Here is a 10,616-nt window from a genome sequence, read left to right as displayed (position 1 = left end):
CAAGGTTCAAACAAGTAACAAGGGGATAAAAAAAGGAATCTTAGGTTCTCAGCGTACCATGCTAAACACCAAAAAACCCTAAAAAGCAAAACCCTAAAAGCCCATTTTGTTGCTGAATTCACTTTGTCCCATTACATTCCATAACACTGACTCTTCAGCAGGGTTTACTGATTTGCTGGGTTTTCGTGTGGTATATAGATAATGAGTCACTGTCCTCTCAGCTGGCGGTTAAAGAGAGTAAATATATGATATATCCATAGTTTTTTGATACAAGCAATATTATAGGAAGGATAATTCAAACTCGAAACCTGGGGTGCAAAGAAAAATATTGTTTTTCATCAACCAAGCTTTATAAGCGTAAGAAGCTGGCCCCTTGTAGTACGCAGTAATTATATCAACGGGCCACAGTTGGGAAAATCAGATAAAAAAAGGAGATTTCCTCTGCTGTGATATCTCACACAATCAGATGAACAAAAGAGAGGTTTGGATTTGTTGTTTTGCTTGTGAAACAGACCAAAGAGGAAGCTTTTTTTCTTGGCATCTTGTTGTTTAATGTCCTTTTCGATTCCTATAAGGCTTCTCTAACCAAGTTGAAATCTCCAGCTGGGTGTGACAGGTCACTCTTTTTTTGGCAGCTGCCTATTGCCCAACTTTTCAGATTTTTCTGTTCGAGTCTTAGAGATTTTTACGTGTAGCCAGAGATATATCGCCATTTCTATCTTACTAACTCTAACTAGAGAGATAGAGACCATGGAGTTATATATATTCTCGATCGGTTACATCCGAAGTTTTTTTTTTTGCCATATATCACCATATCTGTCTCACTAACCCTACCTAGATGATGAGGTTATATTAATTCCGGTAACGCCCAAGTTTTTATCGTGCCACGTTTTTACCTTATGAGACAAGAACACGATATATATTTCAGTTTTCACTGGAAGGAAACTTACGTACTAGAAAATTTACCTTTTCTTTATAAAATTTTCATTTAGTTTGTCTTTGGTTTGGTCCTTTCTTATCATATGTCAAAGTCGGGAAGAATGAAGATTGGTTGTCAACAGGGCTTTTGAAAGATGGTTCACAGGACATCCTTGGTTCAAATATTCCGTTTCAGACTCCATGCACAGTGTATTTTTCATTCTCAACAAAATTACGTATGATATGAAAAAAGAAATGAACTTGGAAGTAAAATAGCTATCACTGCACTAATATACTATTTGCCGGACGAAAAGTTGTTGTCGGGCAAGTTTTATTCGTCGGGTTAATTGGTCGATGTACTTTAATCCATGAATTCATTTTCGGTGGACAAAAATTTGAGCGACGAGTTTTGCGCGACGAAATTAATTTGTCAAAAAAAAAAAGATTTTGTAGCGATGTTTTAATTGACATCTAATCTATTTTAAACAAAAAGAGTATAACTTTTTTGAGAAACACATATAGGTTGTAACTCCATTACTGTATAGAAAGAATTACAAGGTTGGGAATTGAAATGGCCTCTGAATAAAACCTTTCTCGGAGAAAACCCGGTGGAAAAAAAACCCTAGATGAGGAAAAAGAGAGCCCCCACATTACATATCCGCATAGAGCACATCATAAATTCATCCCGGAGGTTCTTCAAACCAACAGCGCTCCACACCAATATGTAAATAAAGTGGAGCCATACAGTGAGCTACACCATATGCTGGACGGCGAACTTGAACTGCTTGAAGGACCAGCTGGAGCCCTGCACATGAGCTGCTTGAATCGTCAAAAAATGAATGTTTGATCACCTGTTGTGAAGCGGGTTTGCACCATACGGTGTGATTCTCTTCTGTTCTTCGTCAGGAACATGATTAGGAGCAGCTGGTTGTCGGCAGCCATGGTTGCTAAATCTTCTGTGCTTGAAGAACTTGTAGTTTCTGCCATTAATCCGAGAATTAGTGTTGTTGTAGTTGAAGTTCCATATTTTGAAGGCAACCCTTCCTTCTGGTGAGCCTGACGACCTTACAGAATACTCCTTCACGTTGGTTCTAAAATGCAGCAAAGTTCCTTCCAATAGCATAAACACAATGAGAACTGCAATTTTTGATTTAGTGTACCTCATAACTCTCTCTCTCTCTCTCTCTCTCTCTCTCTAGACACAAGCATATACAAGCATGTTCAAGTGTATTTATAGGTGGGGCTAAAAGATTGTCAAATCTAATTGAGATAAAATTAACCAGTCTTACTACAAACACGTACTCAATACAAACACTTAAAAATATGGTCCATCGAGTGACGTATTTGACTTAATGAGTGGTGTGGTGAGACACCACTACAAGTTTGGTCTGCTACACCATCAAATAAGTCATTTGTTAATATTTATACTTAATACGTATTCGTACTAAAATCGAACCCATATTTAAGCCCTTAACAAAGATTTAGGTATATAAACTAACCCTTTAATAGGTTGAGATGCATCACCTATATGGTAGACCAATAATTTAGATACTCTAACCCTTCCAGTTAAAATCATAATTTTAATTAACTGAGTTATAAGCAACCCTACAATAATTGTAATACAGGCTAGGAGTTTAACTCCAACAAGCCGTTTGCTCTTATGGACTGATGCGTGATTGGTGTATAAGCAATTGCTTTGTTCAATTACAGTAGAAAAATTCGAACTCTAAACCTATCATAATCTTAGTTTATTATCCCACTAGTCCCTCGCCACCTGAACTAACCCAATAGCTTGAGGTAGTGAGAGGTCTTAGGTTTGATTCTCACCAAAAACGAATTTGAATCCAATTATTGATAGTTCATATGAGGCTAAACCAACTTTCTTTTATTTAATGTAGTTCATATCGTTTGTTTAAAAAATAAAAATATACAGACAAAATCTGAAAAAATTGTAGGCCCTACCACAAAAAAATAATAGGTGAAAATAGGTTGGACTCTGTAAGTCAGGCACCGGATTGGTTTGTGTGGGCATAGTGATTGTTAAGGCCGAGGCTTACAGGGAGGCCTTTTAGCCCAGTAAAGTTGGCCTGGACTCCGGACTATGGACCAGGGACCACGACTAGACTTGGGGACCACCACTACATATGCCAGCTCACCCTATATCATCGACTCAATCTACTAGATTATTGAGAAATGCTATAGCAATTTTTCACTAATTAGATTTTTAATCGGGTGGTATAATTCTGTATTTTGATTTTTGAAATTTAAAATCGATAGAAGTGGTCTTTGAGTTTATCCATCGTCCATCATTTTGGTCCGTCGTGAAAAATCTCCTTTAAATTTAGGTAGTTTTGTCCAATAAACCCCTCTACTTGTTTTTCCATTTAACGGAGATTTTTCACAAATTGACCAAAATGATTCACGGTGGACAAAACCAAGGATTACTTCTATCAAATTTCAATACCAATGACCAAAATTTAAGAGTTATGCCATCTCAAAGACATTTTGGTTAAAAAAAACCTTTCACTAATTTGACATTTGAACATTCTCACTTGAGGAATGGTATGAGGAGTCTTTCAAAAATGAAACTTTTATGGATTTTTTGTCACCTCACGATTTAACGGCAATCCTTGTCCGAACGTTATAAGATAGAATAATATTATTCACACACCTTCTTTTACCTTCCACACACCCTTGTTAATTTATTCTTATCCTGAAAGACCATGGTCCCCGAGTCCTTGAACCTTTAACCATATTTCGGCTAACCTAGCCTCCTTCGTCCCTCAAGACAAATAAGGGCTAGTACATGAATATTCACCTATTTTCCATCAACTATGTTCATTCGATCTGACAATAAAAAATTAAGAAGAATATGTGAGAAATAAAAATAGATGTATAAATAACATCACCCTACAATATATATGTCAAAAACATAAGATAACCGAAAGTACGAAGACATTGGAGCACTCTAAAGGTTTGTATGAAATGAGTTCACAGCTTTGTGCTTTAAAGTTGGGCAATCACTTCTCCCAGGCTAACTTGATGATCCTACCGTTCTAATTGATCCAACGCGTCCAATATACCATCCGTCCGATGAGAGTACTCAAAACACTCAAACCCCCGGCCCGTGGACCGAAAACGGTAACAAAAAAGTTGAGCGCTGAAAGCTGTGAGCTCATTTCACACAAACGCAGCCCAAAGATCAAAATTCCAGAACCACATCGAACAATCTTCGTTGCGGTCGCAGCTCGTCACGCGAACTAAAATAAACTCGCTACGCCCGCCCCACAAAAACTGAATGCTAAGAGCGCGGCCGCGACTGAGCGCCATGTCGGGCACTGCAATGATGTCGTCATCGTCGGCTACGTCGTCCGCGGCCATGAGAGACCCCAGATTGTCCTCTTCTTCGTCCCCGAGGCTCTTCAATGGAGTGCCTGTCGGGAACCGCGTCTCCTTCGCCGCCCGCTTCAGCCGCACTTCGCTGCGGTGCTTCGCTTCTTCCGCCGGCTTCGATAAAGTTCGGGTGCAGAATCCGATTGTGGAAATGGACGGTCAGTTTCCTAACCGATGCTCTGTTTGGTTAATGAGAAAGCACTGAGATAATGAACAGAGTTAAAATCATAAGATGATGGAAACTTGTGTAAAAATCCGTGTTGTTCTTTCATATTTTCATGAATTTTAGCAGCAACCAAACGGATCATAACTTGTAGGAGTAGGATGAAGCGAATTCTTGAGCTTAATTGTTGATGTTGTGATTGTGTACTGTATTAATTATGGTATTATTTTGTCAATCAGGTGATGAAATGACGAGGATCATATGGAAAACGATTAAAGACAAAGTGTGAAGATTCATTTCGGTGTGAATTTCAGTTTACTGATGCTATTTTATGTCGAATTTGATTTGATTTAATCCGAGTTTTTTCGGTCGTGTGCTCTGCAGCTTATTTTTCCCTATCTGGATTTGGATATAAAGTATTACGATTTAGGGATTTTGAACCGTGATGCTACCGATGACAGAGTTACAGTAGAGAGTGCTGAAGCCGCTCTTAAGTTAGTAGTTTAATTCAGAATTTATTTGGTGCATTTTTGTTTCTTACACTTGAGGGCTCGTTTGGAAGTGCTTTTAAACGACTAAAAGCGCTTTTTGGTAAACATATTTTTAGAACCAATCCTTAGTAAAAATGCAAGTGAATCCTAGAAAAACACTTGAAGTTCTTTCTGCAAGAAGCATCAGTTATTTTAAAAGCACTTCCAAACGAACCTTGAATTGTTGGTATTTGCTTCTTCTATTTGTTTAATTTTAACATTTAATGCCTTGCAGGTATAACGTTGCTGTGAAATGCGCTACAATTACTCCTGGTTAGTTGTTTTTACTTTTATACAATGCTGGTTTTGTATGTACAATCACGAGGACCTTGAACCCTTTATAACAGACATTCTGGCTACTCGGATACTTTCCTTAGCGATCAGATGATCTAGCTGCTCTGCCTGGACGTTTAACTGTTATCTTATGTAAAGAATAGTTGTATTTCATCTAATTTCAATTTATCATATACCTTGCAGATGAGACCAGAGTGAAGGAATTTGGGCTGAAATCAATGTGGAGGAGTCCCAATGGCACAATTAGAAACATTCTAGACGGTTTGTATCGAATAAATAAAGTTCTCTCGTTTGAAAATGAAACGGAATTTATAATGCTCATAGTTCTTTATTCGTTCATTTTGTTAATGAGTTACAACTTGCAAATATTTGAGTTAGCATCTGAAAGGTTACCTTACTGTTTGAACAGTTTCTAATTGAAATGCAATGCTTTATTTGTAGGTACTGTTTTCCGTGAACCTATCCTATGTAAAAACATCCCTAGAATAGTTCCTGGTAATGGCTTGAACTCATTTCTAAACTTGACTGTGAGTAAAATGTTGTGGGAAGTGCTGAATACATGTCTGATTTACAGGTTGGACGAAACCCATATGTATTGGTAGGCATGCCTTTGGCGATCAGTATCGAGCCACTGATACGGTTATTAAAGGACCAGGAAAACTTAAAATGGTTTTCGGTAAGTTGATTTCAACATTCTAGCTCATATGATTGTTCTGGTGAAGTAATTTTCCATTGGATATGGTTTTTGCTTGACATCTATCTGTTTCTAATGCTCAGTCCCAGAAGGAGGAGATGCCCCCGTGGAACTTGATGTTTATAATTTCAAAGGGCCTGGTGTGGCCCTTTCTATGTATAATGTTGATGAGGTTTGTGTTACCACGTTGGGCATAACATACCTTTTTTGTGCATTTAGGCTGATAAACTCTGCTAACAAAACCTTGTTTTATTTGGTAGTCTATTCGAGCTTTTGCTGACTCGTCAATGTCGTTGGCTCTTTCCAAGAAGTGGCCGCTATACTTGAGCACTAAAAACACTATTCTTAAAAAATACGATGGCAGGTAAATTTACATTTGTTGGAAGAATCTGTCAACGTCCAACTATCAATTCTATATTAATTTATTATTTTGTAGAAATTATACAAAATGTTGAGTTCTCGGACTGCCACAGGTTTAAGGACATATTTGAGGAGGTTTATGTTGAGAAATGGAAGCAGAAGTTTGAAGAAAATTCTATATGGTTTGTATTGTTTATCGTAAATACTGATTCATCCAATGTTGTGTGGCATATTTTGAAATTGTTTATTGATGATTGTATTGGCATTTAGGTATGAACACCGGCTAATAGATGACATGGTGGCTTATGCACTCAAAAGTGAGGGTGGATATGTTTGGGCTTGCAAAAATTATGATGGAGATGTTATGAGTGATTTGCTTGCTCAAGGTGCGGTTGAATTGCTCTCTCTCTCTCTCTCTCTCTCTCTCTCTCTCTCTCTCTCTCTCTCTCTCTCTTTTTCTGAAGTTAAATAGTTTGTTTTGGTTTTTGCAGGATTTGGGTCTTTGGGCCTCATGACTTCTGTGTTGGTACGTATCACCATTAACTTTCCTCATTTGTATGCTACAAAAACTAACCACAGTTTGTGCAGTTGTCCTCAGATGGCAAGACAATAGAAGCTGAAGCAGCTCATGGGACAGTAACTCGTCATTTTCGGTTACATCAGAAAGGACAAGAAACAAGTACAAATAGTATTGCTTCAATATTTGCTTGGACACGAGGCCTAGAACACAGGTACTCTTTGCAAGCCAAAGTTCACTGCATCTTAGTGTACTATGGTTACTTTTCGGAATAATGAAGTGTGACAATGTGCTTTACAGTGGCAATCTGCCTTCTGGAAGAATGACATTTCGTTATTTAACTTTCAGATAAATCATTTTGGCCTGCATTTTTTCTTAGCGCCAGATAACCCGACTATATTTACTGTTTCCAGGGCAAAATTAGATAAAAATGATAGGTTGCTGGATTTTGTTCGCAAGTTGGAGGCTGCGTGCATTGAGACCGTGGAGGGTGGAAAGATGACCAAGGATCTCGCCCTTTTGATCCATGGCCCCAAGTAAGTCGATTCTTGGCTCTGTTTAACAAGGTTACTTACATTCAGTTGGATTGTGCAATAAAAAGGGAAAATGAAATACCACTGTTCTTCCTTAGTTTTCTTTTTGGGACTGTATCAGTTCATCTGATGGTGGTGACGGAATTAGCCAGACGGGATTGTTCTTGGGGAACTAAACTAAGATGCTTGTGTTACCTGCAGGGTATCGAGGGAGTATTACTTGAACACCGAAGAATTCATTGACGCTGTCGCAAAGAAAGTTGAGAAAAAGCTTCTGGAACCTGTAGCAGTTTAACTAGATCGATGCTAATCTACAAGATGACCATGTCGGAAAAGTTCTTTGGCGAGAATAGGTGCAGTTTTGTGGTTGTGACCCGGTACATGGAAATAAGAGAACCTGTTCGACAAGGAATTTTTCCTTCCCTTAATCATTGGGTTAGTGTGCAGAACATATATTTCAACTAAACTGAATATTATCATCTTTTTTTGCAGTTTTTTTTGTTTGTCTTAGACAAGTTATTTTTCGTACACGTGATGCATCTAGTTGACTCCTTTTTATTTTTTATTTTTTATTTTTTTTGGCAAGAAACGAACGATAGCAATATTTCATCAATTAACAAGAACGATTACAATGGTGTGTGCATTTTCATTGCCCAACGATGATTAATTTTGTGTGACCACTATTTCCCGTGACAAAAAGAGATTCTGCTTTTGCTAGCAAACTAATACGGAACCAGATCCCCTCCGGATCTATATATACTAAGCAATGTATTAAAAGCGTGAGGCGTGGGCGAGGCGTCCGAGGCGCAATGTATTAAAAGCGTGAGGCGTGGGCGAGGCGTCCGAGGCGAAGCCCGGCCTAGGCGTGAGGCGTGAGGCGAAGCCTTACAGGATTTAATTATATATATATATATATATATATATATATATATATATGTTTTATATATTATACATATAATTGTATAAAAAATAATACTATGTAAAATAAACATACATTCTCAATTTTTCATTCAAATCCATAGTCATTCAAAAGATAATATCATTTAAATTCATCATTCAAAGGTAATATCATCCAAATTCATCATTCAAAAGGTAATACAAACAAAGAAAACAATCATTCATCCAAATCATCTTCATATAAATCAAAATACAAACAAAGATATCAATCATTCATCTAAATCCTCTTCATCTAAATAAAAGGCAACATCATCCTCTTCATTGCCAACTCTAGATGAACTTGTCGGGTATGTCATCATTTCATTAAAGGAATCTTCCGAATCATATTCCACATTTCTTCTAGTTCTACTTGAGGATTCTTCATTACCCCGTTTTCTTTTGTATGTAATAGGACCTCGAGGTTGAGTAGGCTCGCGAGGAGGAGGAGGAGGAGAAGACTCTCTAGGCTCTCGAATGTATGAGCCACCTTCATAAACCGGGGGTGGCACATTCCTTACGGCCTTAACATTATACAATAACTCATCCTCAAGCCATGTAGGATATTCGGGAAGAACGGGATCTTCTATCTCTGTTATCCATTCATCATCGGAGGCAATTTCTTCCACAACAATAGGATCATACTTCTCCATCCTTTTCTTACTTCTTTGTTTTAAAGCCAAATTGTACTTGACATAGGCTAAAGCATTAAGCCTTTTGTGTTCAAGCCTATTCCTTCTTTTTGTATGAATCTACAAATAAATCAATTCTATTATTCAAGTCTAATCATCTTAAGCAAAAATGACACTTAAGATACTAATAATATATTTACTTACCATTGAAAATGTGCTCCAATTCCTCTCACATCCTGATGCACTACAAGTAAGGCTTAGAACTCGGATAGCAAACTTCGTTAACTCGGGTGTTTTATGCCCAAAGCGCTCCCACCAAGCCGCTAAAAAAACAATAGTAAGGTAAGTAATTTAAGGGTTAATGATAAAAAGATATTAACAATTGACTAATTAAATCTTACTTGGAATTCGCTTTTTCCTAGTTTGCATAGCCATAGAATCCGCAAATGGACCACACCTATTAGTAAATAAATCCAATTGAACATCGGCATCTTCACGTTCTTTCCCTTTCCCAAGCATCCTATCCATGCAAGCAAACAACACATTTCTCACTTCATCAGTATCTAAGAAATTATCCTTATATCGAAATTGTGGGTTTAAGTAATAGCCCGCCGCATGTAGTGGTTAATGAAGTTGATCGTTCCATCTACGATCTATCTTTCTACAATTAGGCATATATTTTTTTCTCCACTTTGTTAAGATTGCTTGCAATTTTCTCTTTTGCGGCATCCATCAACTTATATATAAAACCCATGGGGGGTCTCTCCTCCGAATCAACCTCTCTCAAAACACAAACAAGAGGAAGAACACCCTTAATGCAAAAGGAAACTCGACCCCAAAACTCACGATCATATAACACATGATGCTTAGCCAACTTTGCTTCATTGGATTTTGCATAGGTACTTTTCGACCATTCTTGAGAGGTAAACAAAGCAACAAGATTTTCCTTTTGCTTTTGTAAGCTTTGTAGTGTAAGGAAAGAAGTGGCAAACCTAGTGACCGCCGGACGAATAATTTCTGAATTGCTAGTGTACTTTCTCATCAAAGCTAGACCCATTGATGCCTATATAGATACTTTGAAATACACCTAGCACGTTTGAGTGTGTCATCAAACCATGCCATCGTAGAAATATCTTCTAGCATCAAATCAATGCAATGAGCCGCACATGGAGTCCACCACACCTTCTCTTTCCTCTCCATAACTTTTGCCCCGGCATTCTTGTTGTTCGAAGCATTGTCGGATATAACTTGAACCACATTCTCTTCCCCAATTTCTTGAATAACGTCATCCAAATAGCCATACAACAAATCTCCATTCTTAATAGAGGCCGATGCATCAACCGATTTCAAGAACCAAGTACCTTGCGGGCTATTGACAAGAAAGTTGATTAAACACCTACTTTTGTCATCCGACATAATAGTGCATCCATATCTCTTCCAAGCCTTTTGATGTTCTTTCATCATACTTTGTACATCATCAACTTCTTCTTTGAGCATCCTTCTATATTCATGGCTTGTAGGAGCATCAAAGCCAGGACCAAAATTGGATACCAATTTCATTGCATTAACATAATATTCATTGTTTGCAGTATTGAATGGAATGACACTAGTGTAGAACCATCGGGCAAGTGCTCGGGATGCTTGTCTTC

General features: G+C 37.8%; 2 protein-coding genes across 2 annotated transcripts; one reads left to right on the top strand and one right to left on the bottom strand.

Annotated features, from left to right (window-relative positions):
• The first annotated feature begins 4,087 nt into the window (after window positions 1–4,087).
• LOC137708171 (isocitrate dehydrogenase [NADP]-like) lies at window positions 4,088–8,020 on the top strand. The gene is made up of 15 exons (XM_068447181.1): window positions 4,088–4,469; window positions 4,714–4,757; window positions 4,859–4,968; window positions 5,240–5,277; window positions 5,482–5,559; window positions 5,740–5,793; window positions 5,873–5,974; window positions 6,076–6,164; window positions 6,253–6,356; window positions 6,466–6,534; window positions 6,623–6,738; window positions 6,844–6,878; window positions 6,941–7,083; window positions 7,283–7,405; window positions 7,604–8,020. Exons 1-15 carry the CDS (start codon window positions 4,217–4,219, stop codon window positions 7,695–7,697), a joined length of 1,452 nt encoding a protein of 483 aa, XP_068303282.1. The 5' UTR covers window positions 4,088–4,216; the 3' UTR covers window positions 7,698–8,020.
• A 548-nt stretch (window positions 8,021–8,568) lies between these two features.
• On the bottom strand, window positions 8,569–10,527 carry LOC137709283 (uncharacterized). Its single transcript, XM_068448371.1, has 4 exons — window positions 10,082–10,527; window positions 9,369–9,487; window positions 9,172–9,290; window positions 8,569–9,087 (listed from the first exon to the last, which is right to left on the bottom strand). The coding sequence occupies exons 1-4, from the start codon at window positions 10,525–10,527 to the stop codon at window positions 8,569–8,571; spliced, it is 1,203 nt and encodes a 400-aa protein (XP_068304472.1).
• Between the last annotated feature and the right edge of the window lie 89 nt (window positions 10,528–10,616).

The sequence above is a fragment of the Pyrus communis genome, chromosome 11 (genome assembly GCF_963583255.1).
Source record: "Pyrus communis chromosome 11, drPyrComm1.1, whole genome shotgun sequence".
Taxonomy (NCBI): Eukaryota; Viridiplantae; Streptophyta; class Magnoliopsida; order Rosales; family Rosaceae; genus Pyrus; species Pyrus communis.
Note: the sequence above shows the minus strand (reverse complement) of the source record. Positions and strands in the feature narration are given on the sequence as shown.

What these genes read in the sequence shown, in the direction of transcription:
- LOC137709283 (XM_068448371.1), bottom strand. Translation starts at nt 10,527, where the DNA reads ATGAAATTGGTATCCAATTTTGGTCCTGGCTTTGATGCTCCTACAAGC. An exon ending in TAGGAAAAAGCGAATTCCAA is followed by an intron (nt 9,291 to 9,368) that starts GTAAGATTTAAT and finishes TTGTTTTTTTAG; the next exon opens with CGGCTTGGTGGGAGCGCTTT. An exon ending in ATTGGAGCACATTTTCAATG is followed by an intron (nt 9,088 to 9,171) that starts GTAAGTAAATAT and finishes ATTTATTTGTAG; the next exon opens with ATTCATACAAAAAGAAGGAA.
- LOC137708171 (XM_068447181.1), top strand. Translation starts at nt 4,217, where the DNA reads ATGCTAAGAGCGCGGCCGCGACTGAGCGCCATGTCGGGCACTGCAATG. An exon ending in AAAACTTAAAATGGTTTTCG is followed by an intron (nt 5,975 to 6,075) that starts GTAAGTTGATTT and finishes TCTAATGCTCAG; the next exon opens with TCCCAGAAGGAGGAGATGCC. An exon ending in CTTTTGATCCATGGCCCCAA is followed by an intron (nt 7,406 to 7,603) that starts GTAAGTCGATTC and finishes TGTTACCTGCAG; the next exon opens with GGTATCGAGGGAGTATTACT.